Source organism: Durio zibethinus, chromosome 6, assembly GCF_047325235.1.
Source record: "Durio zibethinus cultivar Kanyao isolate XHJ-2024 chromosome 6, ASM4732523v1, whole genome shotgun sequence".
In the NCBI taxonomy this organism is placed as follows: domain Eukaryota; kingdom Viridiplantae; phylum Streptophyta; class Magnoliopsida; order Malvales; family Malvaceae; genus Durio; species Durio zibethinus.
The window spans coordinates 8,186,498-8,203,133 of NC_143167.1; the positions used below are offsets into that span (position 1 = coordinate 8,186,498).

The window sequence follows — 16,636 nt, forward strand, 5'->3', positions numbered from 1 at the left end:
TATTTTTATTTTTATTAAATTGAAAATTAATTAATCGTCATATTATGTCATGTCATTATTAATTTTAATTTAATTTGATAAAAATAAATATTTAAAGATTTAATTAAATAAAAATAAATATTTAAAAATTTAATTAATTAAAATAAAATTATAAATATTTGAATAATTATTTAATTTAAGTCACAAATTTTACATGTTTAAGTCAAATAATTAATTTAAGTTTCTCCCACCAAACTCAAACAAGAAAAACATTGTGAACAACTCCCTCCTTCACGTTGGGTTACCTTCTCTTCTTCTGTTCGTCTTTGGTCCAACTTCCTCTCTTTTTGGGGAAAAAAAAAGTTCTAGATTCTTTTAAACTCCCAAATTCTAGGGTTTGTGTCTCGTTTCTTTTTTCAGAAATCCCACTTCCGTATGTCTTTCTCCCTCTTTTTTTTTATTCATTCCATTTCTGTTTATTTTCTCTTTGTTTTTCTTTGGTTTCTTCTTGAATTTGTTTATTTCTGTTTGGTTGCCGAGAAACTCTTATCAAAACGAATAGGGAAAAAGAATGAGAATTTGAATGTTATGTCTGATGTTTTGATCGGAAAATTTGATGGATGGGTTCCTTTGTTTTAGTTGATGGTTTCTTTTGTTTTTTAATTCATTGAAAAGAAAAAAAAGATAGTAAATAGGAAAACGTCAGAGTTTAGAGAAAAGTTTCCTTTTGTTTTTTGTTTTTTTTTCTTAGAAGTTGAAACAGAGGTTTTGGGAATTTGAGAGGTTAGAATTCTGGTGGAAGATTTGATGTCTGGTTGTTGTGCTTGTGCCGTTTGGTTGCCTAGAAAATTTAAAGGAATGTGAACTTGTTGAAAGGCTTAATTCAACTATGATAGATATTATCTTAAATGACTAGAAGAGAACAATGTGAAAGTTCAAAGTTCAATTAAAATCCATAGTTAGATTTTATGTCGCACCCGATACTAATAGTCATAGCCTCATAGGCTCATAGCATATAATAGCTTACCTTTGTTGGGTGGGAATTTGAAATATTTTAATTTTGAAAATTTTCTTGCTTCTGAGGGTAATATTTACTCGCCAGCAATTTTTTACTCTTAGAATTAGGTAAGTCATTTCGAATTTTCTGGCTGGATCCTGGAAGACTCCAAGAGGATAATGAATTTGAACCAGAGTAGAGCTTTTTCCTTTTGGTGCAGTGCAGTTGCACTAGCCCAGGGCATTTATGAAGATGTGTGTTCAGGAAAAATGAAAAACCTTTTCTTGCAGCCTTTTGGATGTCTTCTATCTTTTTTGCTTGGAGAAGGTAGAGAAATGGAGATGCTTGCTGTTGAATGAGAAGATGAGGTCTATTAGATAGGAACTTTACATTAGCCTGTTATCAGATAAAGTATTTGATACACAATTTGGTCATAGTTCTGTGCTATAAACTATGACCTGACTTGCCTTTATATCTGAATAGACCAAATGCAATTTGTTACAACTGTGAGTTATCAGTATGTTTTCCTTTGCTGCTTGATGGACAAGAAAAAAAGCCTCACAGATTGCAACTTCAGTTAAGGAAAGAAGTTCTTTGGTTCACATTTGGGGTCATTACCTGTCAACTTGAAAGAGCTTAGCTTACCCTTGAGTGAGTCAGTTTGAAGATTCGGATCAACTTGGATTGGATGAATAGGAAATGAGAAGAGATGTGATTCAGAATGAATATATTTATCTGGTAGAATAGATAGTAGGAGTTGTAGTGCAATAATTTGGTTTTTCTGCAACAAACACGAGCTGCTGTGACAATAGCAGCAAATTCAATAGAAGTAGAAGATAATAAAACAAGATGATGTGCTGGAGAAAAAGCTGAACGCCTATGTTTTTGCAGAAGCTATACACTAGATTGAATAACATGGAGAATCCAAGTAAAGCATGGTAGCTTGGTCAAAGCTGGTTTTATTGATTTCTTTATTCTAATGCATTAAGTGCAAGACTCTCTCTTCTCATTTAAATTTTTCCAAAGAGTCAGATTGTTGTCTAAGTATTCAATTTCACTCCCCCTTTTTCTTTTCTTTTATTTAAGGAAAACTACCACTTTCTATCTTTTCTTATGCTACAAGATTTATAAAAAATTCTGTTTAAAGCTCTTGGATAATACCAAAAGAAATGGTCCAATCAAGTAGTATAAATTTTTCTACCTTTTAGTTTGTAATGTTCTGAATAAGTGAATATGTGGGATATTCCACAAAGGCTAGTTTAACTTATGGGATTTTGAAACTCTCTGTTTTGTTGCTACTCCTGTTTTGTGGTTGTTTATATCATTATTTTATTTAATTAATTCTTCCACTTGTTTGAAATTATCTGTATCCTAAACCATTGCAAAGGGATAAGTTATCTGTCCTACCCCTAACACTAAGTTTGACAGAATTTTTTTCTTACCTCTGGCTGGTTGGATAATTTCCTCTTCTTTCCAGATTATGTGACGTAAGTTTAGTGAGATGTGGGAGTTACTTTTTATTTTCATGTTTAATTTTGCTTTGACTCACAATATGGTAAGTGCAATTTGCAAGTATTTTCATATGCACTCACATTGGGTGATATGCTGAAATATTTTGAAGAATGTCATGCATCTTTTTCCCCTAAATACTGGAAATATGGAATTAAGAGCTTAGATCCTGAAATGAATCAAATGGTCCTTAATTGCTAGTAAGACCTTATTTAACTGTTGTGGCTGAGCTCTCATTTGTATTATGCTTACTTTCCAGTAATTACTTTCGGCTTTTGTTCACCATGTCGAGTTTGGAGGAGCCACTGGGTTTTGACAAGCTGCCAAGCATGAGTACTATTGATAGGATTCAGAGGTTCTCAGCTGGTGCTTGTCGGCCTAGAGGGGATGATATGGGCTTGGGAAACTGCTGGATTGATGGGAGGAGTTGCAGCACCTCTAATAGTTGCGAGTAAGTGAGATACTGTTATCTGTAGAAATGTTCCTCTAAGAGCACTCATCTAGTCTTTTTTGTTCCCCAGAAGTTAAAATTAAAATTTTGAAGTGATGGAATCAATTTTGAAACAATTTTCACTTTTCTTGATATTTAACAATTTCACACAGGAGTGAATAGTAGTTTATTGTAGTAATATGTTGTTTAACATCTGTGTTTATAACTCATAAGCAAATATGGTACTTTATTTTGCAAGTCTTGGTTGACTAAAGCTGTCCTCCCCGTTGAAGGCTAATGATGGGTCAACTTAGTTGTAGAATTTGAAAATTAACTAAATGGCCTGGCCGTTCTTTCATTGATAAAATAAGACCGAGCTTTAGATTTTTTTTTTCTTGAGCATGGCTCTAAAACATAATTGAGCTACTCAAGCTCAACTTTACTTTGGTTCGATCATCTTCAACTCAAATAAGGAGCATGAAAATTGACTCAGTCACACACTCAAGCTTGAATTCAAAACTCAAATAAAATTTCTAAATATGTGAATAAATGTTATGTTTGATTTATTTATTATCTTATATTTAAAAATATTAAAAAATTCAAAAGTTTGGTTAGGACCACTCAAGTTAAGCATTAAAATACTCAAATTTCCCTTGTGTTGTTGCTTGAACCACTTGCGTTCATACTTGGTTCAATAGTTACTGATTCATATTAATGAGCCAAGGTTGAATAGCTCATGGGTAACTTGATTCGTTTACTCCTGTGGACGTGCATGCACCTATACTGTGGATCAATCTTAACTCAATGATAATGTTTTTCTTGCCCATATTGGGTTTCTGTTGATTATATACTTAGAAAGTACTCAGAACTTTTTGGTGAAACCATCAATGGGCATCATCCAATCATTTGAAGGGCATTAGCACCTTTTTCTGTAAAAGTCAATTTTAGGATGTCGAAAGGCAAAGTTGCATGCTTTTAGTTTAGCCTTGAAATTTAGTGTATAATCTATGTGGTCAATTGTTGATGTTCCAGCTTTTGTCTCTTGCTTTTGTACCATAATCTGTGAAGGGTTAGTGTTCTCCATGTATCAGCCATCAGTTTATTGACATTACTGAAACATCTGTTTTCCAGTGAGGATTATGAAGAATATACGGGGGAGGCATTCCCATGGAGAAGACATGTGAAGGATGTGTCAGAAGGTGGAACCTTCAACCGAAGGGCTTCAAGTCTAAGCAAGAACCGCATGAAATTCGAATATGTTTGTGACTCAAGGTACTTGCCAGATCATCAGTATAGCTGCAAGTGCAATGACAGAGGCATACATGGCATAACAAATAAGGTAATTAAATAACCTGAAGAGAACTCTAATTTTTCATTTCTAGGAATTTTTGTAATATTCATTTCCCAGATTATTAAAATACCTTGAGCTTTCCTTTCTTGCGTGGTCAGAATGTTATGTCTGTATGTGTGGAATGTGGTTTGTCCAGTGGTTCATTATCTAATATTTCTTAGCGTAGATACTGTTTCTTTTTCTTGTTAATATCAATGTGTTTGATACCAAATTAACACTTGAGCTGCTTTATCTAAAAACTTTTACTCATGTGAAGCAGTTTTTAAAAGGTATACCAAAGTTTGTGAAGATAGTAGAAGTTGGTCCAAGGGATGGATTACAAAATGAGAAGAATATTGTACCTACATCTATAAAGGTTGAATTGATTCGGAGATTGGTGTCTTCAGGGTTGCCTGTTGTTGAAGCTACAAGTTTTGTGTCTCCTAAATGGGTTCCTCAGGTATCATGACTTGCTTGTTTTAGATTGAGATGGTACCTTCAGTTTTTTTTTTTTTCTATGGTTTCAATTTCATTTAAATGAAAAAAATATTATATTTATAGCCTCTAGAGGATGCGTATGATGTTCGCTAGTTAACCCTTAAATTGCCTGTGTCTCAATTTGGAATTTTGGATGCACTTTTTGTGTTGGTTTTCAGACCAAGTCCATCAAAAATTAAAGTGGACTTTATAACCATGAGCAATGTTGGCAGTGATTTTGGGTTTAATTCCAGATTTTCCCTTGGCTTGCAAGGGAATGACTACTGATTTTGCTTCTTTAGCAGAATGCAGTTCATGATTTCTGGTCCTCAGTTTGAGTAGTTATTTTCACTAACATCTATTTGTGTCTGCATTTATTTGTCTCACTTGTTTTCATATATCTGATGTTACTTCCATTGACTATGGCCGTCAACAGCCTAGTTATCTTTACTGTTTACTCCACCAAATACTTCCTTTAAAAGTTCTACTAAAACCTATCATCCTGCCCCTTTTTTTACAGTATGGGAACATACCATGCTAAGGCCAAATTGCCTTCCTTTTAGCCTTCTTTGGCCTGTTTGAAATTTTTAATTATTTTGTAAAACAATTAGTACTGATTTAGTATACATGCAAATAAAGAATAAAATTATGCACAAATAAGAAATCTTTAGTAAAGTTCATACCTCAATAATAATCTTTGTATGAAGGTCCTCTTTTACTCTCTTGTGCTATAATTTTTCTGTCTCTAGCAAATTAAGGATTATGGCTGAAACATTGGATGAGTTTGACAACATTTAACGTGTTTGTTAGCCAGTCAAAATTCTTGTAGATGGTGGTTATTGATTCCTCAAATCTTTTTGAAGATACTCTAATAATGAATATTTCAAGTCGATAACTAATTATTCTTTTATTAGTCTTGTGCAACCTTGTTAATTTTTCTTGAGGGCTCCTCTTGCATACAAGTGTTAATCCAATCTAGAATTGAACTGAATTTGTTACCTTTGTTTGTTGTTTAACAGCGACCTTGATTAACCTTTTTTTCCAATCCATTCAGGCTATAGTTGTTTGCCCCTTAAAGTCTGGTTGACTGGTATGATTTGATGGATATTGATGAGCAAGCATAAAATGCTGTAAGGTGATGATGATATGGGCTATGTCCAGGAGAAAATCTTGAGTCAAGGTTCTTAAATGCTAAAATCTGCTTGGAAATGTGTGAATCACCACTGTGGAAACAGAAACATCAAGCTGTATTTTTCTGATAAAAGTTTTTCTAATTGATTCGTATTTTCTGTTCAGACCTAAGGATGAAACTGAGGGAAAATATTAATAAAAGTATCTATCATCAAAGTTGAATGGTATGATGCAGCGTTTTCTTTGCATAGCAGCTTTATGTAGTCTTGCTGCCATAGGTTCTATTTTGGATTATCATCAAAGTTAAATTGTTTTTTCTCTCTTTTGTGCTATGTCTTTGTTGCAATGTGCACATGCAGTACCTACTAAATATAAGTTTATATCTTGTTTTGTGTATTTTAATTAACAACCTTGCATTCTTACAAACTTATTCCATGGGAAACGATTATTGTTGGATGCAAGTGAGATACTCGTTTATCTCTTGCTGATATTTGAAATAACTTGCTTTTGATTCATTCTTTACCTTTTTATATAGTTAGCAGATGCAACAGATGTAATGAAAGCAGTTTGTGACTTGGAGAATGCCAGATTGCCAGTTCTCACTCCTAATATAAAGGTTGGTAATTTTCTCTTGAAAAGAAAATGAGGTATCAAACCATGGCCTGGTGGTGTCATAGAAATTTCCTAATCTGTCTTAGCAAATTCTTCTAGGGCTTTGAAGCAGCTGTTGCAGCAGGTGCAAAAGAAATAGCAGTCTTTGCATCTGCTTCCGAGTGCTTTTCAAAGTCAAACATTAATTGTAGCATCGAAGAAAGCCTTGTCCGCTACCATGCTGTTTGTCATGCTGCTAAGGAGCTTTCAGTTCCCATACGTGGGTATGTCTTCTACAACCTTATTGTCACTATATTCATGGCCGATAGCTACTACTGCTGTTTTCTTCTCTGTATTTAGGTAAAGAAACAGAATTTTGTTCCCTGAGCAATATCTCCAAGGTTTAATTCTCCTGTTTTTAGTTTAGTTGAATGATATACTTGCTTATTGGTATTAAATGACTGGAATACAGTACCAAATGTTTGCAGATTTTCAGATGTGCACAGTTTGTACATTGGAAAATTCTGCTTGAGTTGTGCATGTAGTTATTCCCTTTGTCTTAGTATTGATGTCTGCCGTACAGAATCATTGGAAATGTGAAATTTGCAAAATTTCAGCCATCTTAAGACTTTTTGAGCTTTATCCCTCTGTCTATCTTTTCTTATCTATTTCAAATTATTTCCAGGAGAAGGCTTGATAATGAGCTAAGCATGCTTTGCTGGTATAAAAGTTATTTTTATAATTTGTTAACTGACGTTTGGTGTTTGGTTTGTAGTTAAATATATTTTAACTATCATTTCTGCTGTTCTAATTCTGATATTTGGTTCTATAACAAGTCAAATGCAATATAATTTTAGTTTTAGTATTTATTTGTACTTTATTCATTTGGACTGGTATGCGGGTTCTAACTGCGTGGTGCTAAAATTTTACAGGTATGTATCATGTGTAGTTGGATGTCCAGTGGAAGGAGCAATTCCTCCGTCCAAAGTGGCCTACGTGGCAAAGGAACTTTACAGAATGGGTTGTTTTGAAATTTCCCTTGGTGATACAATTGGAGTTGGCACTCCTGGTAATGCTGTAGAGTCTAGACTGTCGCTTTTTAGAAACAAAAGTTTGTGGGTTCTTTGTAATTCCACTGCAAGAAGCATGTAGGAATTATCTGAAATCCTGTTCTTCTCTTGGATTTATATATGGGGTTCAAACATTGTTCCTCTGAATTCTTTGCCGTTTCTCTTTGGTACAGGTACTGTAGTTGCCATGCTTGAAGCAGTAATGGCCGTTGTTCCTGCTGAAAAGCTTGCTGTCCACTTCCATGACACTTATGGACAATCTCTTCCAAATATTTTAGTATCTCTCCAAGTAAGCCTTAGAACAAACACAGCCAAGCCATATATAAAATCATAGTTCCTTTACTGCAGTATGAATTACACAGTTCAAAACCCATGACGGATGTGCCTAATACAAGCTTTACTTGAAAGTTGAATAATGAGACAGGGTTCCTCTAAATACTTACTGTTTCACAGCAAAACATGCCACTGGTTCGGGACCCCTCTACCACTAACTAAACAGCCTAAGCTGTCAATGCATAATTGCCCTGAAGGAAAAAATATTGATTGCAGAGCATTGCCAGCTAGTATTCTTTTTCATCTGTCTTATCGACAGTTAGAACTGTTGTAACGTGATAGTGATTTTAGAATCTTCTTATGTTCTCTCAACAGATGGGGATTAGCACAGTGGATTCATCGGTAGCTGGCTTGGGTGGTTGTCCATATGCCAAGGGAGCTTCAGGGAATGTTGCTACTGAAGATGTGGTCTATATGCTTAATGGCCTTGGTGTCAAAACAAACGTAGATCTACCAAAGCTCATGTCTGCTGGGGATTTCATCAGCGAGCATCTGGGTCGCCAATCTGGTTCGAAGACTGCTGTTGCATTGAGCCGGGTAACAGCTGATGCCTCTAAGATATAAAGAGATAAAATACCTATAATTATAATTCTATCCACTTGAATTCTAGCACAATGGGGAACATTCATACCACGTTTTGTTCCTCTAATTGTATAATGTATTGCTATAGAAAATATACTCTGCTGTAATTGTTGTTTTGGCAATGGGAGATATTTATTATGTTAATTATTGAAGAAAATATCTGCTGCTTTTCTGTTTTGTACAAAGAAAATATCATCTTTTGCCTTGACCGTTCATGGTAAAGTTGTAGTCCAGAACAAAGGTTTGTTAACTTAATTAGGTCGGCTAATGATAATGCAACCAGTCTGCAAAATGATTAGACTAAAAAGCATTAACATTACATTTTATAACAATTAAGTGCTTTTTGATTCTGATTAGATTTGTTAATTTTAAATATGTTAGGAAAACGATATTAAAAATATACAAAAGTAACACGATTTAAAATTTTAACAAAAATCATAAATAGATTTGATAAAAATAAATAAATATATTTCTTGTTTGATGTATTAATATGAATTATGATATAATAATTTTCGTATTTTATATATATATTTGATATAAAATAGATACATCATAAATATATAAATTGTCATTTTTAATCATGATATTTATAAACTCTCATAAGATGATTAAGGAAATACAATCATGCTTGGAGGTGTTCATGTTGGGGGCATAAGAATGGCAGAATAATTAAACCATGTTCTACGCGGATTACCCTATCAGTTCTAAGCATTCTTTTGCGTTTTGGGATAATTTTCTCCTACCTTAACTTTATAGACTCCATTTAAATGTCTCAACTTTTAATGTTGAGGTGTTTTCCGGAAGACCCGAGGAAAAAAAATCAAGGTTTGTTAGGTGTCGTAGCTAATGATAGTTATGGAGATATGGAAATGATGGTAGAGCACCATGGGTTTTGACCAGTAAAAGAGAACACAACAAAAGAGAGAACAAAAAGGTGAAAAATAATTAAAGAGATGAGACCCTGTTTCTCATTGCTTGCCCAGCAATTTATATATTTCTAAGCCTTAATGATGGCTAATGAAGTAATAACCAGATTGTCTGATATCTTTTCTTTCTCCTGCAGGTGCAAACTCAAAAATGTCAGTCAGCATTCATTCTCAGCTCTTTCCAATACCCTCAAATTAAGCACTATCAAGAGTGGTGGGTGTGGCATTATTAAAATTAAAAATATGGCTCTGATTATCTCAGCCAATATTTTTACATTAATTTGTTCCAATGCATGGTCTGCAAGAAGAGAGAAAGCATGACCAATTGAAACATCGAGGAGAGATGAATGGTAGGAACCGAAAGTTTCCAAAACAACTCTTCTGCTCTTCTCCAAACCAAAAACAAAAAATAAAGTTCTTATAACAACCAGTCTAAACACATAGCTGCAAAAGCTGAGGATTTGTATTGCCCTCTGTAGTTCAGCATACTTTTCAGCAGTGCCCCAAGAACCAATTAACAGTTGTTTATATGAAAGAGCTAGCAATGATGATTTGCTTTCTCTAACCCCAAACATGCATAATATATGTGATAATTCTCCCAAAATATTAGTGTTGACTTTGCCACAGTACATGAAACGGAATTGTTTTAAGCGTGTTAATCCCTTACATTAAATCTTTAGTAATTTCAATTATGCGCCTTGACCTTATCATGACTTTTTGAAAACTTGAAATTCTTTAAATTTCAAATATTCATTTACTTAATCTTTCTTATTCATTTTTTGCCTTAATTTTCTTGTCCAACTTGTTTATTACAAGCCTTCTACCCTTAAGACAAGAGTAATGTCTTTCCCTCTCAGTTTTTTGGGTTGTTATATGTTAAAGGTTAATTTTTTTCACCCGTAATTGTCTTACATGTGAATGTGAAAAGGGGTTATTAAAAAGAAAATACTTTTTATTAAAAAACTATCAACTCGAATCTCCTTGACAATAAATGTTAATACAAAGAATTTTACCATTGGACTGAACTCACTTTTATAATATTATGGGATGTATAATTATATAAATTTGTGAAAAATAAAATAATACTCACACAGAATCCAATTGTTTTGCCTCTATTTGCTATACAACTTAACTAGCATTACTCCTTTTGATTTATTCAAGAAATATATAACATGCAAAGAAAATTATTATTGTTATTATTGTTATACAATATATTTTTTTAAATTACTATTATAATAAAATATTACATACATATAATTAACTAAATAATCAATTATTATATTATAATCATATTACGATCACTGAACAGTCAATTAACAAACTAAAACCTAATTATATAGTAACACTTAAATATAATACCTAAGAGTGTTAAATAGATAGAAATAAGAATCGCTATTAACATATAAACATACAACGTTGAATTTAAGAATTAAAATATTAACAAAATTAACAAAAAAATTGAAAAACACAAAATATTAAATATAAATATAATCCGTTGTAGCAGTTCTAATAATAATTACAATTAAATCATAAATAAAATTAAGTAGTTAAAACTATGAAGTACAATTTTGTTTCAAATTATTATTAATATTAATATATAAATTAGATTAGAATTTAGCTAGTTAAAACTAGCAACCAGTAAAATTATTAGTTAATTATAATTCTAATTTTTTTATAAATATTAAATTAAAAGTAATTTAAAATGACAAATACCAATTGCTCATTTTTGTAATTTCAAAAAAAAAAAAATGTTACACCCATATTTTAAAAAATATAGAGAGAAAGGATTAAGTTAGACAATGTAAAAGTAATTACATCCTTTTATAATTTCATGTATAATTAATATTTTAATAAATTAAATCTAGAATTTAATAATATTATGTAAAATTTTAAATCAATTCGAAAATATACATGTATAATGTCTCTGGAAGCTGTTAAATAATGGCAAAAACCATGTTGGAGGTTGAAAAGAAATGGGGTAGATAAAAGGGGGCAATCTTTAAAGAAGATTTTCAATACATTATACCTAGTTTTTCAGGTCATCGGGCCCTCCTGAGTGACAATCGATTAACCATGATTGACTTTCATGTTTTTGGCTTTATTTTCTTCTCTGAATTATATATTTGAAAAGTGAATGAAGACAGCATCATGTTTTCCCTGGAAAAAAGTTCCACTCTTTGGCCCATCTGTCAATTCCTACCTGTTTGACTCCTCGGAAATGATTTCTTCTTCGTTAAACCTGTGGTTAAAATAAAAAACACATACAATAAACAATAGATGCAGATGAATATATGTTCATACTCCCATACTTTTTTTCTTGATCTTAGGCGATTTGGTTGGTTGGGTTATTTCATTTTTCTTTCCTTTTGTTTCATTTTTCAATAGGTGAAAGATAAATTATTACATCATTCTGATGCAAAGCTGTTATATATTCTCAATATAATTACTTGGGTTTAACATATATAGTTATGTTGTTCTACAATTCGTAAAATTAATAATAGTATATTTGATTCAAGTTTGATTTATCAATAGGTACATGTACATTCGACCTGAGAGAACAAAAAATGAAAACTAAATTTTGGTGGTCTTGAAGGTTTATGGTATTAGAAAATGATCATGGAAGTTAAATTTAATCGGTTTTGAGAATGGAAAGACCAGATTTTAGAGATAGTGATTGATTTGAAGGATTAAAAACCATTGATATATATACAGATAAAGACAAAATAAAAAAAAAAAAAAACACAAAATTTAGATTAAGAAAAAGAAAATACATGTATATTACCGATAATAATCAAGCTTAATTTAGAGCGTGATCATAGTTGTTAAAAATTAACTTGAAATCTTGGAGATAGATCTCATGTTCTCACTTTCAGAGTACTTCTTTAAAGACATTTTCCTCTTTTTTTTTTTTTTTTAAAAAAAAGAAAGTCATTTGCCCTTTTCTCCTTTGCTCATTTTAGATTTTTTTTTTCTTTCCTAGTTCCAACCAACCATAAAACATACAAAGTACTCAAATAATACTAAAACTTTTAACCATATGCCTAGATGGTAGAAAAAGTGAGATGCATGCAGTAGATATAATATATCCAACAAAATCACAAAGAAAAATCACCGAATGCTCCAACACCAAAGAGCAACACATCTTTTCTCTCTGCAGGTAGATACAGATTTCCCATGTAAAACTATGGCCTCAGCCTCTCATGATCATATCAGACTTCAAATTCCAATCCCAAACTCCTCCTTCACCCATTTTATTGCAGTATCAGGCACCAAAACCTATGTATTTTGACTCTATCCTCCTAATATAGTTAGCTGTTTCATATTCAGAGCTCAAACTCCAAGGTTTTCTCATCAGGAAAAAACCAAAAACCTTCAACAAGTTCAGAAAACCACATCCTAAAAAACAAAAGAAATAAAGCCACTAAGAGGCTGTCGTTTCGACCAGTTTCAATCAGGGAGCCTTTGGGTATTAGATTTGAAAGAGAAAGTTTATTTGTTTGGTTTGGTTTTGCTATCTAGGTTTTTGGGCTAAAAAGGATTAACCCCATGCATGTTTTGTATAATTCTGAAGAAATATGAAGCAGCAGATGGGTTTAAGCAAAAAGTTTACTTGCTTTTATCTCCTCCTCCTCCTACTTTTGTTGTTGCTGTTTCAGTTAGAATCTTCATCTTCAACTTCAACTTCAACCCATGATCATGGATCTGCTAGGCGTGGAAGCTTCAAACCTGTTCCAGCTTCTTCTCAACAGGTTAGGCCCGTTCAATCCTATGGTGGCTTTGAAGCTGGAAATCATGATCATAAAGTTAAACATGGTGATGATGATGAAGTTTTTGGTGATGAAAAGAGAAAAGTTCATACAGGTCCAAATCCTTTACATAATCGATGATTTAGAAATAAAATACAATAAATCTTGAATATTTTAATTCCACTTCTTTCCTTAAAGCTGTGAATTTTTTTCTCTTTTATTCTTTTTTTTTTTTTTTACTAATGATATTGGATGGATATGAGATTTTGCTGTTTTGTTCATAGGAATTTTAATTAATGTAATATGAAGACAAGCAACTTTAAAGTTGCATAAGAAGAGCTTTTTTTTTTTTGTGAATTTTTTACAATTGAGATTTTGGTATAAAGGAAAAATTATAAGAATATAAACAAAGGCATGAGAATAAAAGGATAATCAATGTTTGTTGCTATTGATGGAGTTGTTGGTGTAATGACTATGACTATGAGAGGAAATGTTTGTTATGTTAGGTGGATGTTTTATCATTTATTTTTTTGGTTGTAAATTTTTTGTATTAGAAATTATTGAGAACCCTAATTATTAAAATTAAGAATTAAATCTTCTATTAACAGATTATGTGATTTGTTGGTTTAGTTGTAAATTAACTAGTTATTAATTATGACAATTAAGATGTCATTTTTCTTCTTCAATAATGATGGATTTGTTCATCAATAATTCCTAATTATAGCAAGTTTGTCCAATATAAATTAATTAAAAAAAATAATGCGGTCAAATTATTTGATATTACTGTAATTTTTCCTATGATATAATATTACAAGCTCTTTATCTAATTAAGTACTATGTTGTATTTTTGTCCCTTTTGATATGAAAGAAAAGAAATAGTACTACTATTATTTCTCCTACTTGGAATTGGATTGCCATTTTTTCTTTTTTTTTTTTTTTTTAAATAAGATGAAGCATAAATTAATTAAGTTGAATATTGGAATGGAGGAAAGATCAACTTCCTCCAGTGTAAAACTAAAATATTTTATTTCATTTTAATCATTAATTTTAATATATTCAAGAAATGAGAGAGATAAATGTAAAAAAAAAAAAAGTGCTTCAACTCATCCATTAAATTTATTGAAATCAATTGTTAGAAAAAGACATAAAAACTTTTTTTTTTATATATAAGTTAACCCCTCCCTTATTGGAATATATATTTTAGAATAAATAAATTAAGAAGTTCTCCTTGTCATATTTTAGAATAAATAAATAAATTAAGTTGAACATTGGAATACTTAAAAATGTGAAAAAAAAAAAGTAAAAATTTGCCATTATACTACATTTTTATTGAATTTTGTCATTGTATTTTCATTTTTGTTATTTTCAAAAAAGAAGTCTAATGGAATTGAAATATTTCATGAAATATTCCATTAATGCAAATGATAAAATTTGTTACTGTATTTTTTATTTTTGAAAAAAAGTAATTAATTAATTGAAATATTTTACAAGCTATTCTATATATTCATGCAAATAATAAATTTAATTGATAATGATAACTTTTGTATTTTCATGCATATATTAGTAAAAATTCAAGCCTTAATGCCTCTTTCCTTCAATTATCTGAAGCAAGTTCTACCTATAGAAAATTTTTTTGACACATATTAAAAAGCTCAAAGAGAGAACTCAAACCCTTAAATTTGTATTTTTTTTCTCAAAATTTTACTTTTTCTCTTGACTAAACAAGTAACATTAAAAAATTAAAAATATATAAAATGGTGTATTTCAGATCGATGTCTTCCTACAATTGCTGTAATATGAACAATTTAGAACTTGCTTTAAAAGTATAATATATAGTTTTTTTTTTCCTTTTACGAAATATATTTTTTATTGTTAGATTTTGATATTTTTTTCAATTAAGTTAAAAATATTGTGTTAAATTACATTCAATCAAATATAGATGGCATAAATTTGATGGGTTAGGCTTCTGTCTATTAGTATTTTTTGTCCATTACTTTGTAATATATTCATCACTATTAATATTTACATCCACTCATGAATTTGTGATTAAAGTTGTATTGGAATTGATGAAAATGTAATGGAAGAGAGTATGACCCAAATTTGATTCATTATTTTAGATGGAATGATAATTTAAACATTATTCTTTTTTCTAATTATGTAACTTATTGCAACTCTTTTTATTTTATTTTTACAAAAGTAGATGAAGACCAAGGTTTAGAGGGAATTAGGGAGGAAAATTTTGCGCGAAAATTCATTTTTTTAAAAAAATAAGTGAATCATTTTAATTAAATTTTTTGCATCTTTTTAATTTTTAGTTTTGAAAATTTTTTATTTAAAGTATAAATGCTAAAATTGGACCAATTGAAAGACAATTAGTAAAATTGCTATTTTCATTTTCATTAAATTATTTTGAATTTAATTAAAAATTATAAGTAGAATATTCATTTTTAAATTATTTAAATTTGTATTTATTCTTTTTGAATCCAAAATATATTTCAAATATAATTCTAAATGGGTAAATTACATCAAATCACTTTATGATTTAAAGTTGATTTAAAACAGTTTTTAGAATTTAAAATGTAACACTTAAATATCTTATGATTTGTTTTATTATTATTTTTTGTTCAAAATCATTATTATTTCGTTATTTCCAAATATTTTTTTCTTTTTTTTCCCTAACTTTCTCTCTCAACATCAAACTCTCTCACTTCTTTTTAGTTTTCCTGCTTCACTGTTCAATTTGACTGAAATTTAATATGTTGCTCCTCTCTCCATGCTCTTCCTCCTCGTGGTTTCAAATCTCCCAAAAGGTCATCGACCATCATTTACCACCGTCGCTCTGCCACTAACACAATGGATGTTGCTATCGGTTCCAATCTTAACTCCTTTTCAATTAGTTTTCTCAAAGAATTCCTAAATCTTTTTAAATTTAAATCCAAAGCCACGATTCAAACCAAACAGCTCGTCTCCTCTGCCATCCAAACACCCGGAATCACTTAAAAATAAAAGGTTTTCTCAAAGAATTCCTGTTAACTACTGCTGGTTTGAATGGTTGTATTGAGGGTGTTAAGTTCTGAGTAAGCGATGGTAATGTGATGAACGTATGTTTTTTCTTTACTGGTTGTTTCTTTGTTGTTGTGATTGTTGTATATTTGATGATTGCTAAATAGGGTTTGCTAGTGGTTATTGATTGTGCAGTGTTTCCGTGGATTTTCTTTGTTTGAACTATGATTGATTCCTTGTTTATGTATTGCTGGCAATTGTGTAATCAATGTTGGCAAAGTAACTGAAAATGATGGTTTTTATTGCTTTGCGTGTTTCTTGCCTTTGAGTTTCTTCTCAATGCTATTGGGAATTTCTGATTGTTGGAGTGTGGTTGCGATTTAGGTAGAGGCCAAGTTGAATGATCGGTGGTGGATGAGGTAGGCTATAATGGTGAATTGGCAATGATGTATAAATGGCAATGTTGACTATGATTTTCATAGGTAATGCTTCAAGGATGTTGGTAAGCTTGAAATTGGTCATTGATTATATA

The 16,636-nt window shown here is 31.0% G+C and overlaps 1 protein-coding gene across 3 annotated transcripts; it reads left to right on the top strand.

Moving 5' to 3' along the window:
* Positions 1–228: 228 nt before the first annotated feature.
* Positions 229–10,047, top strand: LOC111285991 (hydroxymethylglutaryl-CoA lyase, mitochondrial-like). 3 transcript variants are annotated; one of them, XM_089762059.1, is made up of 10 exons: positions 229–412; positions 2,745–2,936; positions 4,047–4,254; positions 4,526–4,705; positions 6,389–6,469; positions 6,565–6,728; positions 7,377–7,513; positions 7,688–7,803; positions 8,163–8,384; positions 9,493–10,047. In XM_089762059.1, the coding sequence occupies exons 2-10, from the start codon at positions 2,770–2,772 to the stop codon at positions 9,586–9,588; spliced, it is 1,371 nt and encodes a 456-aa protein (XP_089618185.1). In that variant the 5' UTR covers positions 229–412; positions 2,745–2,769; the 3' UTR covers positions 9,589–10,047. The 3 variants fall into 3 exon arrangements, with proteins under 3 accessions (XP_089618185.1, XP_089618187.1, XP_089618186.1); XM_089762060.1 differs by having other exon boundaries at positions 252–374; XM_089762061.1 differs by lacking the exon at positions 9,493–10,047 and having other exon boundaries at positions 243–412; positions 8,163–8,573.
* Positions 10,048–16,636: the final 6,589 nt, after the last annotated feature.

What these genes read in the sequence shown, in the direction of transcription:
- LOC111285991 (XM_089762059.1), top strand. Translation starts at nt 2,770, where the DNA reads ATGTCGAGTTTGGAGGAGCCACTGGGTTTTGACAAGCTGCCAAGCATG. An exon ending in TACATGGCATAACAAATAAG is followed by an intron (nt 4,255 to 4,525) that starts GTAATTAAATAA and finishes CATGTGAAGCAG; the next exon opens with TTTTTAAAAGGTATACCAAA. An exon ending in TTCTCACTCCTAATATAAAG is followed by an intron (nt 6,470 to 6,564) that starts GTTGGTAATTTT and finishes AAATTCTTCTAG; the next exon opens with GGCTTTGAAGCAGCTGTTGC.